This window comes from Protomyctophum bolini (assembly GCF_963924005.1).
Source record: "Protomyctophum bolini genome assembly, chromosome: 24".
Lineage (NCBI taxonomy): Eukaryota > Metazoa > Chordata > Actinopteri > Myctophiformes > Myctophidae > Protomyctophum > Protomyctophum bolini.
The window spans coordinates 19,254,044-19,266,561 of NC_137885.1; the positions used below are offsets into that span (position 1 = coordinate 19,254,044).

A 12,518-nucleotide genomic window follows, 5' to 3' on the forward strand; every position below is an offset into this window, starting at 1 on the left:
ACTAAGTTAAGTTTAATTCCAAAGATTATGACTAAACTAAAATCTAAATGTGCTGCCAAAATCAACGCTGTATTCAGCATCAATGGTTGGATTGGGGGTAATTAAATCAATGCGACATACCAGCGTCATGTCCAGGGGGTGTACTTGTACATCAAGCTGCCTCGAACTACAGAAACAGGACATAGGCTCCTGCCCTTATATATGAGCCTCGTGGCTCTTACTGCTATGGATTTTTATCAACAAATTGTGTGTGTGTCTCTCTCTCTCTCTCTCTCTCTCTCTCTCTCTCTCTCTCTCTCTCTCTTCTCTTTCTCTCTCTCTCTCTCTCTCTCTCTCTCCTTAGTTTACTATTACTTTACTATTACATTTAGAAATAATTTCATCAATCGTCTTGGCCAATCGCAAAATTCAAACCCATATAATAACCATATATCGCTGGCTTAGATAGGACCTGTCCTCAAGAATGAAAGAATCCTATGAAAGTCCTGAAAGTGTGCTGTAGATGGAGTCGTTAAATATTAATTATGGATATAGTTGAGCATTCTGGTGTGGAATGTGTTTCATAGTCAGTCATCATACTAGAGTATTTTCAAAGGCTGTTCATAAGCCCTACATAGTCTTCAGAGTGGCCCTTGGGTGGAAACTTTGAGAATCATTGATCTATGCTAGTAATTAACTGTTGGAGCCAGCTGGCTCCCCGATTCACCATAATTGAGGGGGAGGTTCACACAAAAACTTTTCTCCTATGTGTGTTGGTGCAGTGATAAGGAATATTTTGTGAAGGTGAGATATGGGCCGGCCGGGCCTCTCCTCTGAGGACAAAGGTAGTTTTCTATTTAAAATCTGAATCAAGCTTAACCCACGCAGGAGGTTAGCACATGACTGTTAGATTAGAGCACACGCCCTTCACAATGTATGAACTCCTCCAGGACTGTAGAAGTGAAGTAAGGTTCACCACACATCACTGGTCAAACAAGGTCTGTGTGTGTGTGTGTGTGTGTGTGTGTGTGTGTGTGTGTGTGTGTGTGTGTGTGTGTGTGTGTGTGTGTGTGTGTGTGTGTGTGTGTGTGTGTGTGTGTGTGTGTGTGTGTGTGTGTGTGTGTGTATGTGTGCGTGCGTGCGTGTGTGCGTGGCCTTTCATGGTCTTCAGAGTCAGAGTGTTCCTCTTGGGTGAAATGTTGAGAAAATTGCATCTTTATTCTTTATGCAAGTAATTAACTGTTGAAGTCAGCTCCCTTATGTATTCACCGTGACAAGCAGTCAGCATTCAGCTTCAGAATATGTGATGTGACCTGACCTCCTCGGCTTCTCCAGAAATGTATAAGTGAAATTAGAGTAACAACCGGTAGAGCCATATGGTGCTGTTTCTTTGTTTTGTCCCCTCACACCTTTCGCTGTAGAGCTGCAGCAGCTTTGAGTCATTGCGATGCAGGGACAGCATACTATTTGTTACCAGAAGGATGCTCGCTCAGGGGCTTCCATACAGGGCCTGAGATATATGAGAGCCCAGCTTTCTGCCCCATTGGCCAAGAGGAACATTTCCCTCCAGACCCTCGATCAGTTTGGCCAACCTCCTCTCCCCTCTGTGAGGTGTGATGCTTCCCCACAGCCGTTTGTCATACCTCTGTAAAGTATGAACCTCTGGTTGCACTGCTGTACTAAAATGCCTGCAGTACGCAGAGAGTTTGTCAGTTCACAGTGCCCTAAAGAAAATATGAGCGTGTGTTGTGTTTGTGTTGGTCCTTTTTAACTGCCGTGTGTTACAAGTTGAGCCAGCAATACCTGCCCACACCTAACAATGCCAGCTTCATCCAAAAACACGTTGTATCATTTGCATAGAAATTGGTTCCATATCTTGAGATGGGGAACTCTGCGCACACACACAACAAAGTAATTCTAAGCTCCAATCATTTCTTAATAATAAGCACTCCTCAATGAAGTCAAAGGCAGGACATGATGAGAAATACATCTAAGTCTGCTTCATGTTTACCAAAGAGCAAATATGGCAGGGGGAGAGGGAAGATTTAATACCCAGGCCAATATTCGCTTACAGCATTCTCTTATGTATGTATAATTCACATGTCTTTTGACAAATTCCATTCCCAGTTGTTTCATATTCATAGATTTATGGTGTCCTCCACTCACTGTTAACAGTTTTTGTATTGAGTTGTACTTGAAATGTACTGTAATTCTGCAAACTGTTAATCAATCAATATATATATATAGCCTATATATAATCACAGACTGCTGGACATTCACTGGAGAGCACTCCAGGCATAAGGTTGATCAGAAGACACCTTTTTTATGCCTGGATGGATAATAAATACAGTAGGTTGTTTGGTCGTCAGTGGTGCCAGATTTTGCAACAGAAATATTGAAAAGAAGCCACTCAACAAATTGCAACAGATTAGTTAATTTAAATCTAATGTTCATCAACTGTTTGAAAACTGTCAACTGTTTTAGTATTCTTTGTTATAAGGGTTAGATAGCTCTGTATTGTGTTCTGTAACAGATATCCCTCTGTCTTTCCAGCTCTTTAGTAAGCAGAAGCATGCATTTCAGGTGTTGGTTCAGGTCAGGTTGAGTATTGTATTGTATATGTATTGTATTTGTAATGTGTTCATTGTTAAATGTCTTAAAAATAAACTTCCCCCAAACTTTTTTCAAGATAATGTCATTCAGTTCAAGTACAATTTTAGATCTAATTATGTAGTGAAATGATGTCACCCTAGCTAAATGCTTTTTAAGATTAATTATTAGTTTAATTAACCTGTAAAAATTGATATCTTGTACAGAGCAAGAGATGGTTATGCCAATATGCTCTTGGTATTTTCATTGTAGACAACCTGAGCTTAAACCTTGCTGTGGGCTCTGTGGATAGTTATTTATGTAGGTCAATGTTTCCTGGAGGACATAATATGAAGCCATCTAATTTCCATGGTAATGGACAGTAAATTACTCTCCAAATAGTTATAGAATTCCCCTTGGGAAAAATAAGGCTAATTAAAAAATGAGTCTAAGTAGGGTCAATATTATCTTTCGTTTTGAAGCATTAAATGTGGTGATTATTTGCCTATATGTTGTTGAGTTGGAAAGATTGTATTATATATTGTATTGTATATAGATAGATGGTACCACTCCAGTGGAAACAGCACAGTGGTCCTCCACAATACATGTGGGAAAGACATCATGTTATTGTTCACCAAATACTGTAATATACAGTACCACCACAGAAGTACATCTATCCAGTGGTGGAAAATACAGTATATTTATGTTATATATATATATATATATATATATATAAGTATTTCTAATTTCCAATACTTCTACTCCACAGCCCACTAATCTCAGAGGCAAATATTGTACTTTTACTACAATTATTTGAGAACTTTAGTTATTATAGTTACTTTGTAGATTTTGATTAGTATTACAAAACATGTATTAACCACAATCTTTTTCGATTGTGCAACAGAGTATACATTTTAAATCTTTAAATTAAACATTATGCACAATTTGTACTTTTACTTTTGGTAGGCTACTTTTGGATTCCGGACCTTTACTTGTAACGGAGTATTTCTATATTGCAGTATTGGTACTTTTACTTAAGCAAAACATGTGAGTACTTCTCCACCACTGATATAGCACCAGTGAACCTACATCTATCCGTGCTGAGTCACCGCCAATCAATAGAAAATGGCCTTCAGGACACTTTAGAAACAACAACTCAGAGCTCCTTTAAAAAAAAGGGACATTCTGCATTGTGGCTCACAAGGGTGCAGTATAATCAGAAAGATTCTTACAAAACGTTCTTACAGGCAAGGAGACAGTGACGGCAGTGACTCAGGGGTATAGAACAGCTGGATGGCAACCGCGAGGTTCCCAGTTCGATTCCGGGCTCCTCCAGAGTTCTTACACATTCTGTGTATGAATGGGAGAATGTAATGCACAAACTATGTAAAACACTTTGGATAAAAGTGTGTGTGTGCGTGCCTACGTCCGTGTGTGTGTATGTACACATGTACTGTGTGTGTATGTGTGTGTGTGTGTGTGTGTGTGTAGGGCGGCTACAGTGTGTGGGTGGATGCGTGCATGACTGCATGTGTGTAGCCTACAGTATATGTGGATGAGGATGGATGTGTGCATGGGGGGACATAAAGGTCAAAGCTGGTGTGAGTGGATATGGTCTCTTGTGCACCAAATACCCATGAGCATCATTCATATATATTTTAACGTCAAGAATCAAGATGTTTTTTTTGTAACTTGGTTCAAACAAATACAATGACTGATGACTATTTCTATTTTCTTTTTTTTCCCCCTCCACCCCAAAAAAGTGTTTTTTAAAATGCATCTCTTTATTGAATTTAAAATATAAAAGCCAAAACAACAAAATATGATCATGACCATACAATATTTGATTCTGTGAAAATGTTTTAATGAAAAGTGCTAAACAAAGGGTATTTATAAAATGTAGTATATCATATAATTTAATTTTTTTTTCTCTCTCACAGAATCAAAGGTTTTATGGTCATGATTCACCAGGATCCTGGATGGCTTGATTCTTGAAAATCTTTAAATGAATGGCCGATTTTTCAGTGGAACCAGAAGATCACGCCCACTGCTATACCCTATAGGCAACCATTTACATATTGTAAATGAGTGAAAATTTGGCAAGACATATCAGAACTACAAGCTCTCAAATGTCATGTCACGCTATACATTCACAAAATCTCCAAAGGAATATCAAAATATCCACAAATCCCCATATATGGAGTATACCCTGATGTCATCAATATGATATCACAGTCACATCACAGGCCTATACAGGACTAAAACTATGGGAATAAATGTGACAGACAGAAATTAGATACAAAACTGTTTTGAATCTGATTTCTGATCAGCATAGCATGAGACAGCTTAATGTGCAAATAAACTGAGTGCCAAGCAGGGAGGTATTGGATCCCATTTTACATGTCTTTGGTATGACCCGACCAGGGATTGAACCCCAGCCTCCCAGTCTCAGGGTGAACCCTAAAACCACAAGGCCACTGAGTTGGTAGAGAGATACAATGCACATCATTTACTACAGTACAGGTATTGCATAACTGGGTGGTTATATGTGTTCCTGACTTGAATCTTTTCCCAATAGGCCGGTGCCCATAGATTTAGTCTAGGAGGATAATGACGTACGTGGGTAAACGACAGAAACCACCCATGCCTCAATTCAACGCTAATGTGGTGTTAGGGGGCTTTTTTCCCAAAGCATTCTCCCCATTTATTATGAATCAGCTTTAGCTGTCCGGTTGGTGGTTATAATCCCACAGATCCCTGCAGACCATAGCACCTGCTCCGCAAGGTCATGGAGATAGTGCTTAAATAATACACTTCACTTCCTCTATTCCAAATAGACAACTCACTTTTCACTTTTCCTGCATTTTTATCTGTGTGTGTGTGTGTGTGTGTGTGTGTGTGTGTGTGTGTGTGTGTGTGTGTGTGTGTGTATGCGTGCGTGTGCGTGTGCGTGTGCGTGTGCGTGTGCGTGTGCGTGTGCGTGTGTGTGGGGGGGGGAGAAGGGTTGAGCCGAGGACAGTATGGTTCAGTATGGTTCACGTAAGCTATAGAATCAATCAATGGTGGAAAGGTATAGGCCTACTCAATTTAACGCAAATGTTTTACATTAGTAAAAGTATTAACACTGCAATATAGAAATACTAATTTACAAGTAAAGGTCAGGAAATACCACTTTACTTGAGTAAAAGTACAAAGGTATTGGTATCAAATTGTACTTAAAGGACGAAAAGTATAAATTACTCTTTATGCAGAATGTTTCACTTAAAGTTTTCAAATGTATAAAAGTATTTTGGAAATAAAGCTCACAATGCTTTGCGATGTGCGCATTGTGAGCTTGTAGATTGGCTTTTTTCAAATGGCCTAAATGTATATATGGATGAAGTAGTTAATGCATGTTGTGTAAATAATGCAGATCTACAAAGTAATTAGTAACTAAAGTTTTCAAATAAATGTAGGCCTCTGAGATGTAGTGAAAGTATTGGAAATTGGAAATACAAATACTCTGACCACAGCACAACTCCTATAGCCTCTCTGAATGAATGAAAGAATGAATGAATAAATAAGATTTGGAGATAAACAAGCTCACTTATGATCTGATTCTGAATTGTGGAAACCATGCAGCAATATGATATGAGAGAATTTGTTCATAGAATATAGAATTACCCTGCACCCTACCCTAACCCACCCCATCTCTCTCTCTCTCTCTCTCTCTCTCTCTCTCTCTCTCTCTCTCTCTCTCTCTCTCTCTCTCTTCTCTCTCTCATCACAGACCTGTGATTAACTTAGCTCATCTTCTGTCTTGCTTCATAGGGTTTTCGTTGTCAGTTTTAATCACACTCTCTTTCCCTGTCTAGAGCCTCAGAGAGTACCAGACAGTGTAACCTTGGACGGATGTTCACGTGCATGTGGGAAAACGAAGATTGGGGACTCAATCATACTGTAGTCTGTAGGTGAAAGATTGCGTGACCTTAGGCTACTTAACTTACAGTATCAAGCAAATACAGTAACTTTAGACTGTTATCTGTTCAGGCTCTGTCATTCTCATACGTTGCATATACATTGAGGTGGAGCAACACTGACACCTAATGGTGTTTTGTATTATCGTACAAAGTTCAGAATCTGCTATAACATCTCAGCTCAGTCAATCACCCTAAATATAAAATATACAGCTGAGTGATGACACACTGTAGGAGCCGATCTACAATAGGCCATCATGTATGTGCCATGTATGTCCCTGTCAGTGTGCTTTACAGACAGAGAGGAGAACTTAAGAACTTAAGAACCTGGCCAATCCACAACAAATCCACTCTTATCTATAGCCAGTTAATTGCACCACCAGCTCACACTATGTTCAAACTTAGGTAGAAAATCCTAAATGGATTTTAAGTCAAGACTTATGCATTACTAATAAGCCATAAAGCCCCTACAGTAGGGGTTGCACCACCTCACACTAAGTTCAAACTTAGCCTACTTATTGCTTAAATACATTTATTTAATATTATTTAATTATACAGCCATAAATTTGAATTTAGTGTGAAATAAATCTGTTGTTCTCCAAAGTGACCAGTAGGAGGCACTATGTCCACTGCATGTCTCCATAACCATCAAACGAGACATTTGAGCATGCGCTGTGCTGACTGTTTCACTTGTGTTGCAGCTGCTGTTTACCCTAGTGCATGTTCAGCCCACTTTCCACTTCCAGACAGAGTAAGATCATCAACATGGATTATTGAACAACGCTTTAGGTATACATTGCATTAAACCAACTCTCTATTAATAAACACAAGCTAAATGTTCTACTCTATATCTTGCACTGCATTCAAACACGCCACAATGAAAACACTGTCTAATGTTTTGCTAATCAGAGTAGTGTCTCTGGAATCTACCCTCAGTTTTACAGCCTATGAGTTGCCAATATAAATGTAAGCTTTTACCATAAAGCTAGTTCTGTTGTACAATACAGAGACAATTTATTGTACTTTATATGCTGTATTCTTTTTTTTTAGCAAATGTGTTGTTTTTGCCCATGTACTTGTAGGCTACAGTAAAGGGCATAATATTGTATCCTTTGTCAACACATTCTCACAAATAGTCCTACAGTGTCAAAATTGGTCAAGGAAATTAAATTATATGTGGTGAGTTCGTGGCTGGCTGTAATGTTGGTACAGTTTACAGGGTATCAGTGAGAATACACATGTTAAGCCTGTTGAGTGTTAGACCTAGAATCAACAACAGGAGACATTCCTCTAGGGCTAGTTGAGTGTATGATGATCAGATCAATCTCTAAAACTTTCGGGCAGGTGGGGTTTGTTTTCAGGTTGCCCGACCGGGCAAGTGCTCGTTTTGAGAGGACAACATGAGATACATACATGTTGTATGCTACATACAATCCCCCGAGGATATTTACCATCAGTAACCAATATAATTCCAGTTGACCATTTCTGATGGAGGAGGAGGTGTCCATCAACCACCAGGGGCAGGGTGAGGGGCAGGGGCATGATGGAGAGATTCTGGAGGAAGAATGCGACTTGGCCATGATGTGGTCCATACAGGAGGCGTTTGAGAGACAGACGCTTCAGATAGGAGCGTCTGCCTGCGGAGCCACGGCGGTGGTGGATGTCCTCCGAGCCCTGGGTGTGGAGGTGTGTCCGGAGGAGGCCGACCACTGCGTGGAAACACGCCTGAGGAGGAACGACTCGCCGCTGCCGGACTACCTGCTCTCCCGGAGCGAGGCCGGTAAGATGTCCTGCGCTGCCGGTTACAACTAACCCGTGGCTCCCGACATGCGTGGCAGGTTAAAACTAACCCGTGGCTCCCGACATGCGTGGCAGGCTACAGCTAATCTGTGGCAGGTAGGTTAGGCTATAGACTAACACGTGGCTCCCGAGGCTTCCTGTGAGGTTAAGTTTAGGATTGGGATCTGGGGTAGGGTGTTGGACTCGTGACTGTAGGATTGTTAGTACGTCAGACCAAACACATGCATCCGTTAATGCTTTTAACATTGTGTTGTATGGCTGTCTGTGTTACAATGCATCAATTTCCAGAAGTCAAATCCCTTGTATGTGCAAAATAATGAATTCTGATTCTTATTTAGGCGCAACTCACAGCCAGCTTATCGCAGGATCCAAGCGAGCGAGTCAGGACAAGGTGATGGGACGATTCTTCCACCTCCACCCCTCCAGGCGGCTCAGACTGGTGCGCTGGCTGGCACAATGGATCCGTCAGGGGGCAGTGCCCGTGGCCACCATGAACATGCAGAGAGCTGTGCCCAAGGGACAGGAAGTGCCAGATGCCTGGCACCACCAGCTCATATTTGGCGTTGCACCCAACTTGGTGTTCATGACCAATCCTTTAGATGTTGGTAAGTGATGTGTGTACGTGTGCAGTGGCGTGCACTGCCGGCTGCCTGAGCCTTATTGTGTGTGAGATTTATAGATTATGGGGCATAAATAATACTGTATATTAGATGGGGGGTTTTTTTTCTTCTTTTTAGAAGATTTCTTTTTAGCTTGTCTGCCTTTATTGATAGGTACAAGTGGAAATTGACAGGAAAGAGAGAGAAGGGGAGAGACATGCAGCAAATGTCGTCGTGAACAGGACTCGAACACGCAACGCGCTGTCAGGCCAGAACATATATGTGGCATGCGCCTGGACCACTAGGCCAGTGGGTGCCCCATATTAGATGCTTTTAATCCAGAATTGATCAATGCCACCATGGGCCAAATACTGTACAAAAATATAATGAACTGTACAAAAAAAAACTAACTTTCAAAAGGGCACTTTGCTGTCCAGCGTGCGTGCGTGCGTGTTTAAAGCTAACTGGGAATGGTCGGCACCAATACCTAGTCAAATTCCAGTCAAATTCCAGCGACCTCGACAGCCGGCACCAGGTTTTTCTGGCCGCCGAGCTTCGCGAGAAAGAAAATATGCAAAAGAAAATATTTGCTTCATTGAATCGGACACATTAGTTGGTGTCGTTCTAGTAGCCACTCTATTTTAAGGATGCATAATGACAACACATGAACACAAGCTTTATACCTTGTGTGCCGCAGCTGAGTGCCGACCGTTCCGAGGTTGCTGGAATTTGACTGAGGGGGTCAGTCAAAGTTTTACAATGACGTTGATGGTGGTGGCCACACCCACCAGTTCATTAAGTGTATGCCCGATTTTCACCACCTCACCCACAGCTGTATAATAATGGGGGAGGGGTTACAGTTATGATGTCATTAAAGGTGTGTATTTCGTTTGGGCCTTTTGAATCAAAGGCTTTCAGCTGTCAAAAATACACAGAGAAGACATATTTGACTATTCTAACCACACAAGTACAAATATCATGGCACTCCATTTTTTAAGTTCAACAACCATGTTGATTTGGGCTTCATGAAGGGTTTGTTCACTTCTGTTTCCAGTGAATGTGAGGGAGATGCATCAGCGACTCTGCAGTGAATCTGTGTTGCTGATTCGTCGGGAGGACGTGCTGCAGAGATGGACTCCTGACTGCAATCTATCCAGCCTGTCAGAGCAGTCGGATCCACGATGGAACGCCTTGGATGTGGAGGGTGAATAACCTTACTGCACTCTCAATGTAGGTAGGGTCCGCAGCTACATTATTTGATAGTTTGGAACCAACTAAGAGTGTACAAAATGGGGTCAAAAGGACCCTTATACTGTACATTTGGTTTCATTTGTACATTCTCTGTGTTAAATGAACACTGAGGATTTTACAGTGTAGATTGGGGTCCCAAAGGTAAAATAAAAAGGTAATAAATGCGTGGTCCATGGACTAACTTGGTCCTTGAACTCGAACAGGTGTAGGTAGAATTGGTTCTGGTATTCTCTCTCTCTCTCTCTCTCTCTCTCTCTCTCTCTGCCTCTGTTTCAGTTTCTATCTCAGTCACAAAAACAAGCCGTTCATCACTTAATTTTCCAGGTCAAGTGAAGCGGATGGTCCAGGAGGCAGAGACCAGTGAAGACCAGTCCAAGTTAACGACACACATAGAGATCCCTGCTGCCTATCATTCAGGAGTCACCCTGTTCGCCTTGACAGACTCGGACCTGGCAGGGGAGCTTCTCAACGCTCCTGAGCTTCCTTTGTGGTGAAGGTTAGGGCCTGATTCTTCATGTCTTATTTTGCCCAAAACATCCCCAGATGTCTTCATAATTACACCCGTAGAAGGCCCAGCATGTGTAGAGACGTCTTTAGGTCCTTTTTAATTGTATAAACAAGAGAATCGGTTGGATGGCACTTACACCCGCCTTCTAATGAGAGCGCAAAATCTGTCTTGGAAGAGCCACCCATCGACTAATAAATATACGGCAACCTTCCCCGTGTTTCTTTACTGGTCCGATCCAGAAGAGCGCAGTTTGCCGGCCACTGCTACAGAGCTGACAATGAGGTTATATCTTCCCTTCTCTGGAGTCCTGCCTCGGGGCGGACCAGAGGTAGAAAGCTGTCGTTCCCTGATGTCATCGCTTGAGACACATGCTTCAGTAGGCAGGAACTGGGGGTGGCAATGAAGGACCGAGAAGTCTGGCGTAGCATTGTGGAATCCATGATCTCGACCGCGGTTGAAAAATGATGATGAATTGTATAAAAACGGATTGCTATAATCTATTTTTTGACAGGGCCGTTGCTAGGCAACGCCTTGCACAGAGCTCCCGGACATGCACGCAGCCATTCACTTCCTTGTTTACTGGCCAACAAATCTTGCTATTATCTCTTAATCTACGTCGCTGTCCTGTCCATGGTTTTGATCAGTACGGTGATGTTCTGTCCTCATTTCTGACCAAGCATCTCGTTTGGAATATTAACGTTTCTAAAGAGAGATCAGACGTAGTAGCGTGAGGTAGTAATGGAACATTATACTTCCTGGTTTTGGGGGGAAATCGAAGGCGGGGATTTTCAAAGTAAAACTTGCCTCATCTGCTGGGCACTCTGCTGGACATAAAAAGTATTAAATCTTATCCCATAGAAAAACTATGTTTCTATATCAGTGGTGCTCAAACTTTTTTCAAGGTGCTCAAACTATTTTTCTATAGCTAAAGTATAAATAATGGTTATTGGTTAAACGCTAAAGTGACATGGGTGTCTTCCAGTTCTTAATGGGTGGACTCAAACTCAGAATTCTGTCATTTATTGTGCTGTTCATTCATGTTTAAGATGACATACAATTTTGCATTTTAATCAAGTTTAATGCGATTCTTACACATTAGCATCAAATAAAGTTTTATTTATTCATTGATTGTCTCGTTTGTTTAAAAATATGGCTAAATATGGCTAATAAGGATTAAAGCTAGAGCAATTAGGGATGTTAATTATTAAGCACTACGTAATTGATTCATTGCTGTTAAGAATTTTACTGATTAAAATATACGAACCGACTATATAGATACTTTTACTCTTGGATGTAAGACAATGTTTATTTCTTATATTGCATTTAACTTTTATATTAATTTATATCACAAGACGGCGTACTTCACCTTTGTAACTGATTTTTACACTGCATCCATCTGTACTGCATTTAGATGGGTATAAAGTCTGGTGAGTGGTGACGTGAGGTAAGGAATTTACTCAAGAAAGTCACCTTGTCATTTTATTTCAAGTGCATGTCACCACAATGAAATGATAACAGTGTTAAATGCAAAATGAGAAAATGAAACCTTATTTAATTGTAGTATTCAACATTGTTTCCCTTTTTCACTATAGCTTAATAGCCTTTTATATGTTGCAGAAAATGGCAGATAGGGGAATGACCAGCATAGTACATCATTTTACTCACATTTCTAGGGCAGTTGACTACAACTCCCACGATGCATCTCGAATGGTACATGGTAAAGAAAGTTGAAGATTCAAGAATGTCATTACATTTGCAAGTAAGTAGGGTCCCGATTCCCGTGACATTAACGAAGTATTACAAAACTCTGCTCAAGTTTTATCTATTTAGAGATGC

General features: G+C 41.0%; 1 protein-coding gene across 2 annotated transcripts; it reads left to right on the plus strand.

Annotated features, from left to right (window-relative positions):
* The first annotated feature begins 7,209 nt into the window (after positions 1-7,209).
* Positions 7,210-11,808, plus strand: LOC308311341 (uncharacterized protein). 2 transcript variants are annotated; one of them, XM_080758026.1, is made up of 5 exons: positions 7,210-7,313; positions 8,000-8,304; positions 8,663-8,929; positions 9,978-10,127; positions 10,499-11,808. In XM_080758026.1, the coding sequence occupies exons 2-5, from the start codon at positions 8,013-8,015 to the stop codon at positions 10,666-10,668; spliced, it is 879 nt and encodes a 292-aa protein (XP_080614152.1). In that variant the 5' UTR covers positions 7,210-7,313; positions 8,000-8,012; the 3' UTR covers positions 10,669-11,808. The 2 variants fall into 2 exon arrangements, with proteins under 2 accessions (XP_080614152.1, XP_080614153.1); XM_080758027.1 differs by having other exon boundaries at positions 9,978-10,157; positions 10,499-10,636.
* The last annotated feature ends 710 nt before the right edge of the window (positions 11,809-12,518 follow it).

Excerpts from the sequence above, each read along its gene's own strand:
- LOC308311341 (XM_080758026.1), top strand. The coding sequence starts at position 8,013 with ATGGAGGAGGAGGTGTCCATCAACCACCAGGGGCAGGGTGAGGGGCAG. Across the intron at positions 8,305-8,662 it reads GCTCTCCCGGAGCGAGGCCG|GCGCAACTCACAGCCAGCTT; the intron begins GTAAGATGTCCT and ends ATTCTTATTTAG. Across the intron at positions 10,128-10,498 it reads GAACGCCTTGGATGTGGAGG|GTCAAGTGAAGCGGATGGTC; the intron begins GTGAATAACCTT and ends TTAATTTTCCAG.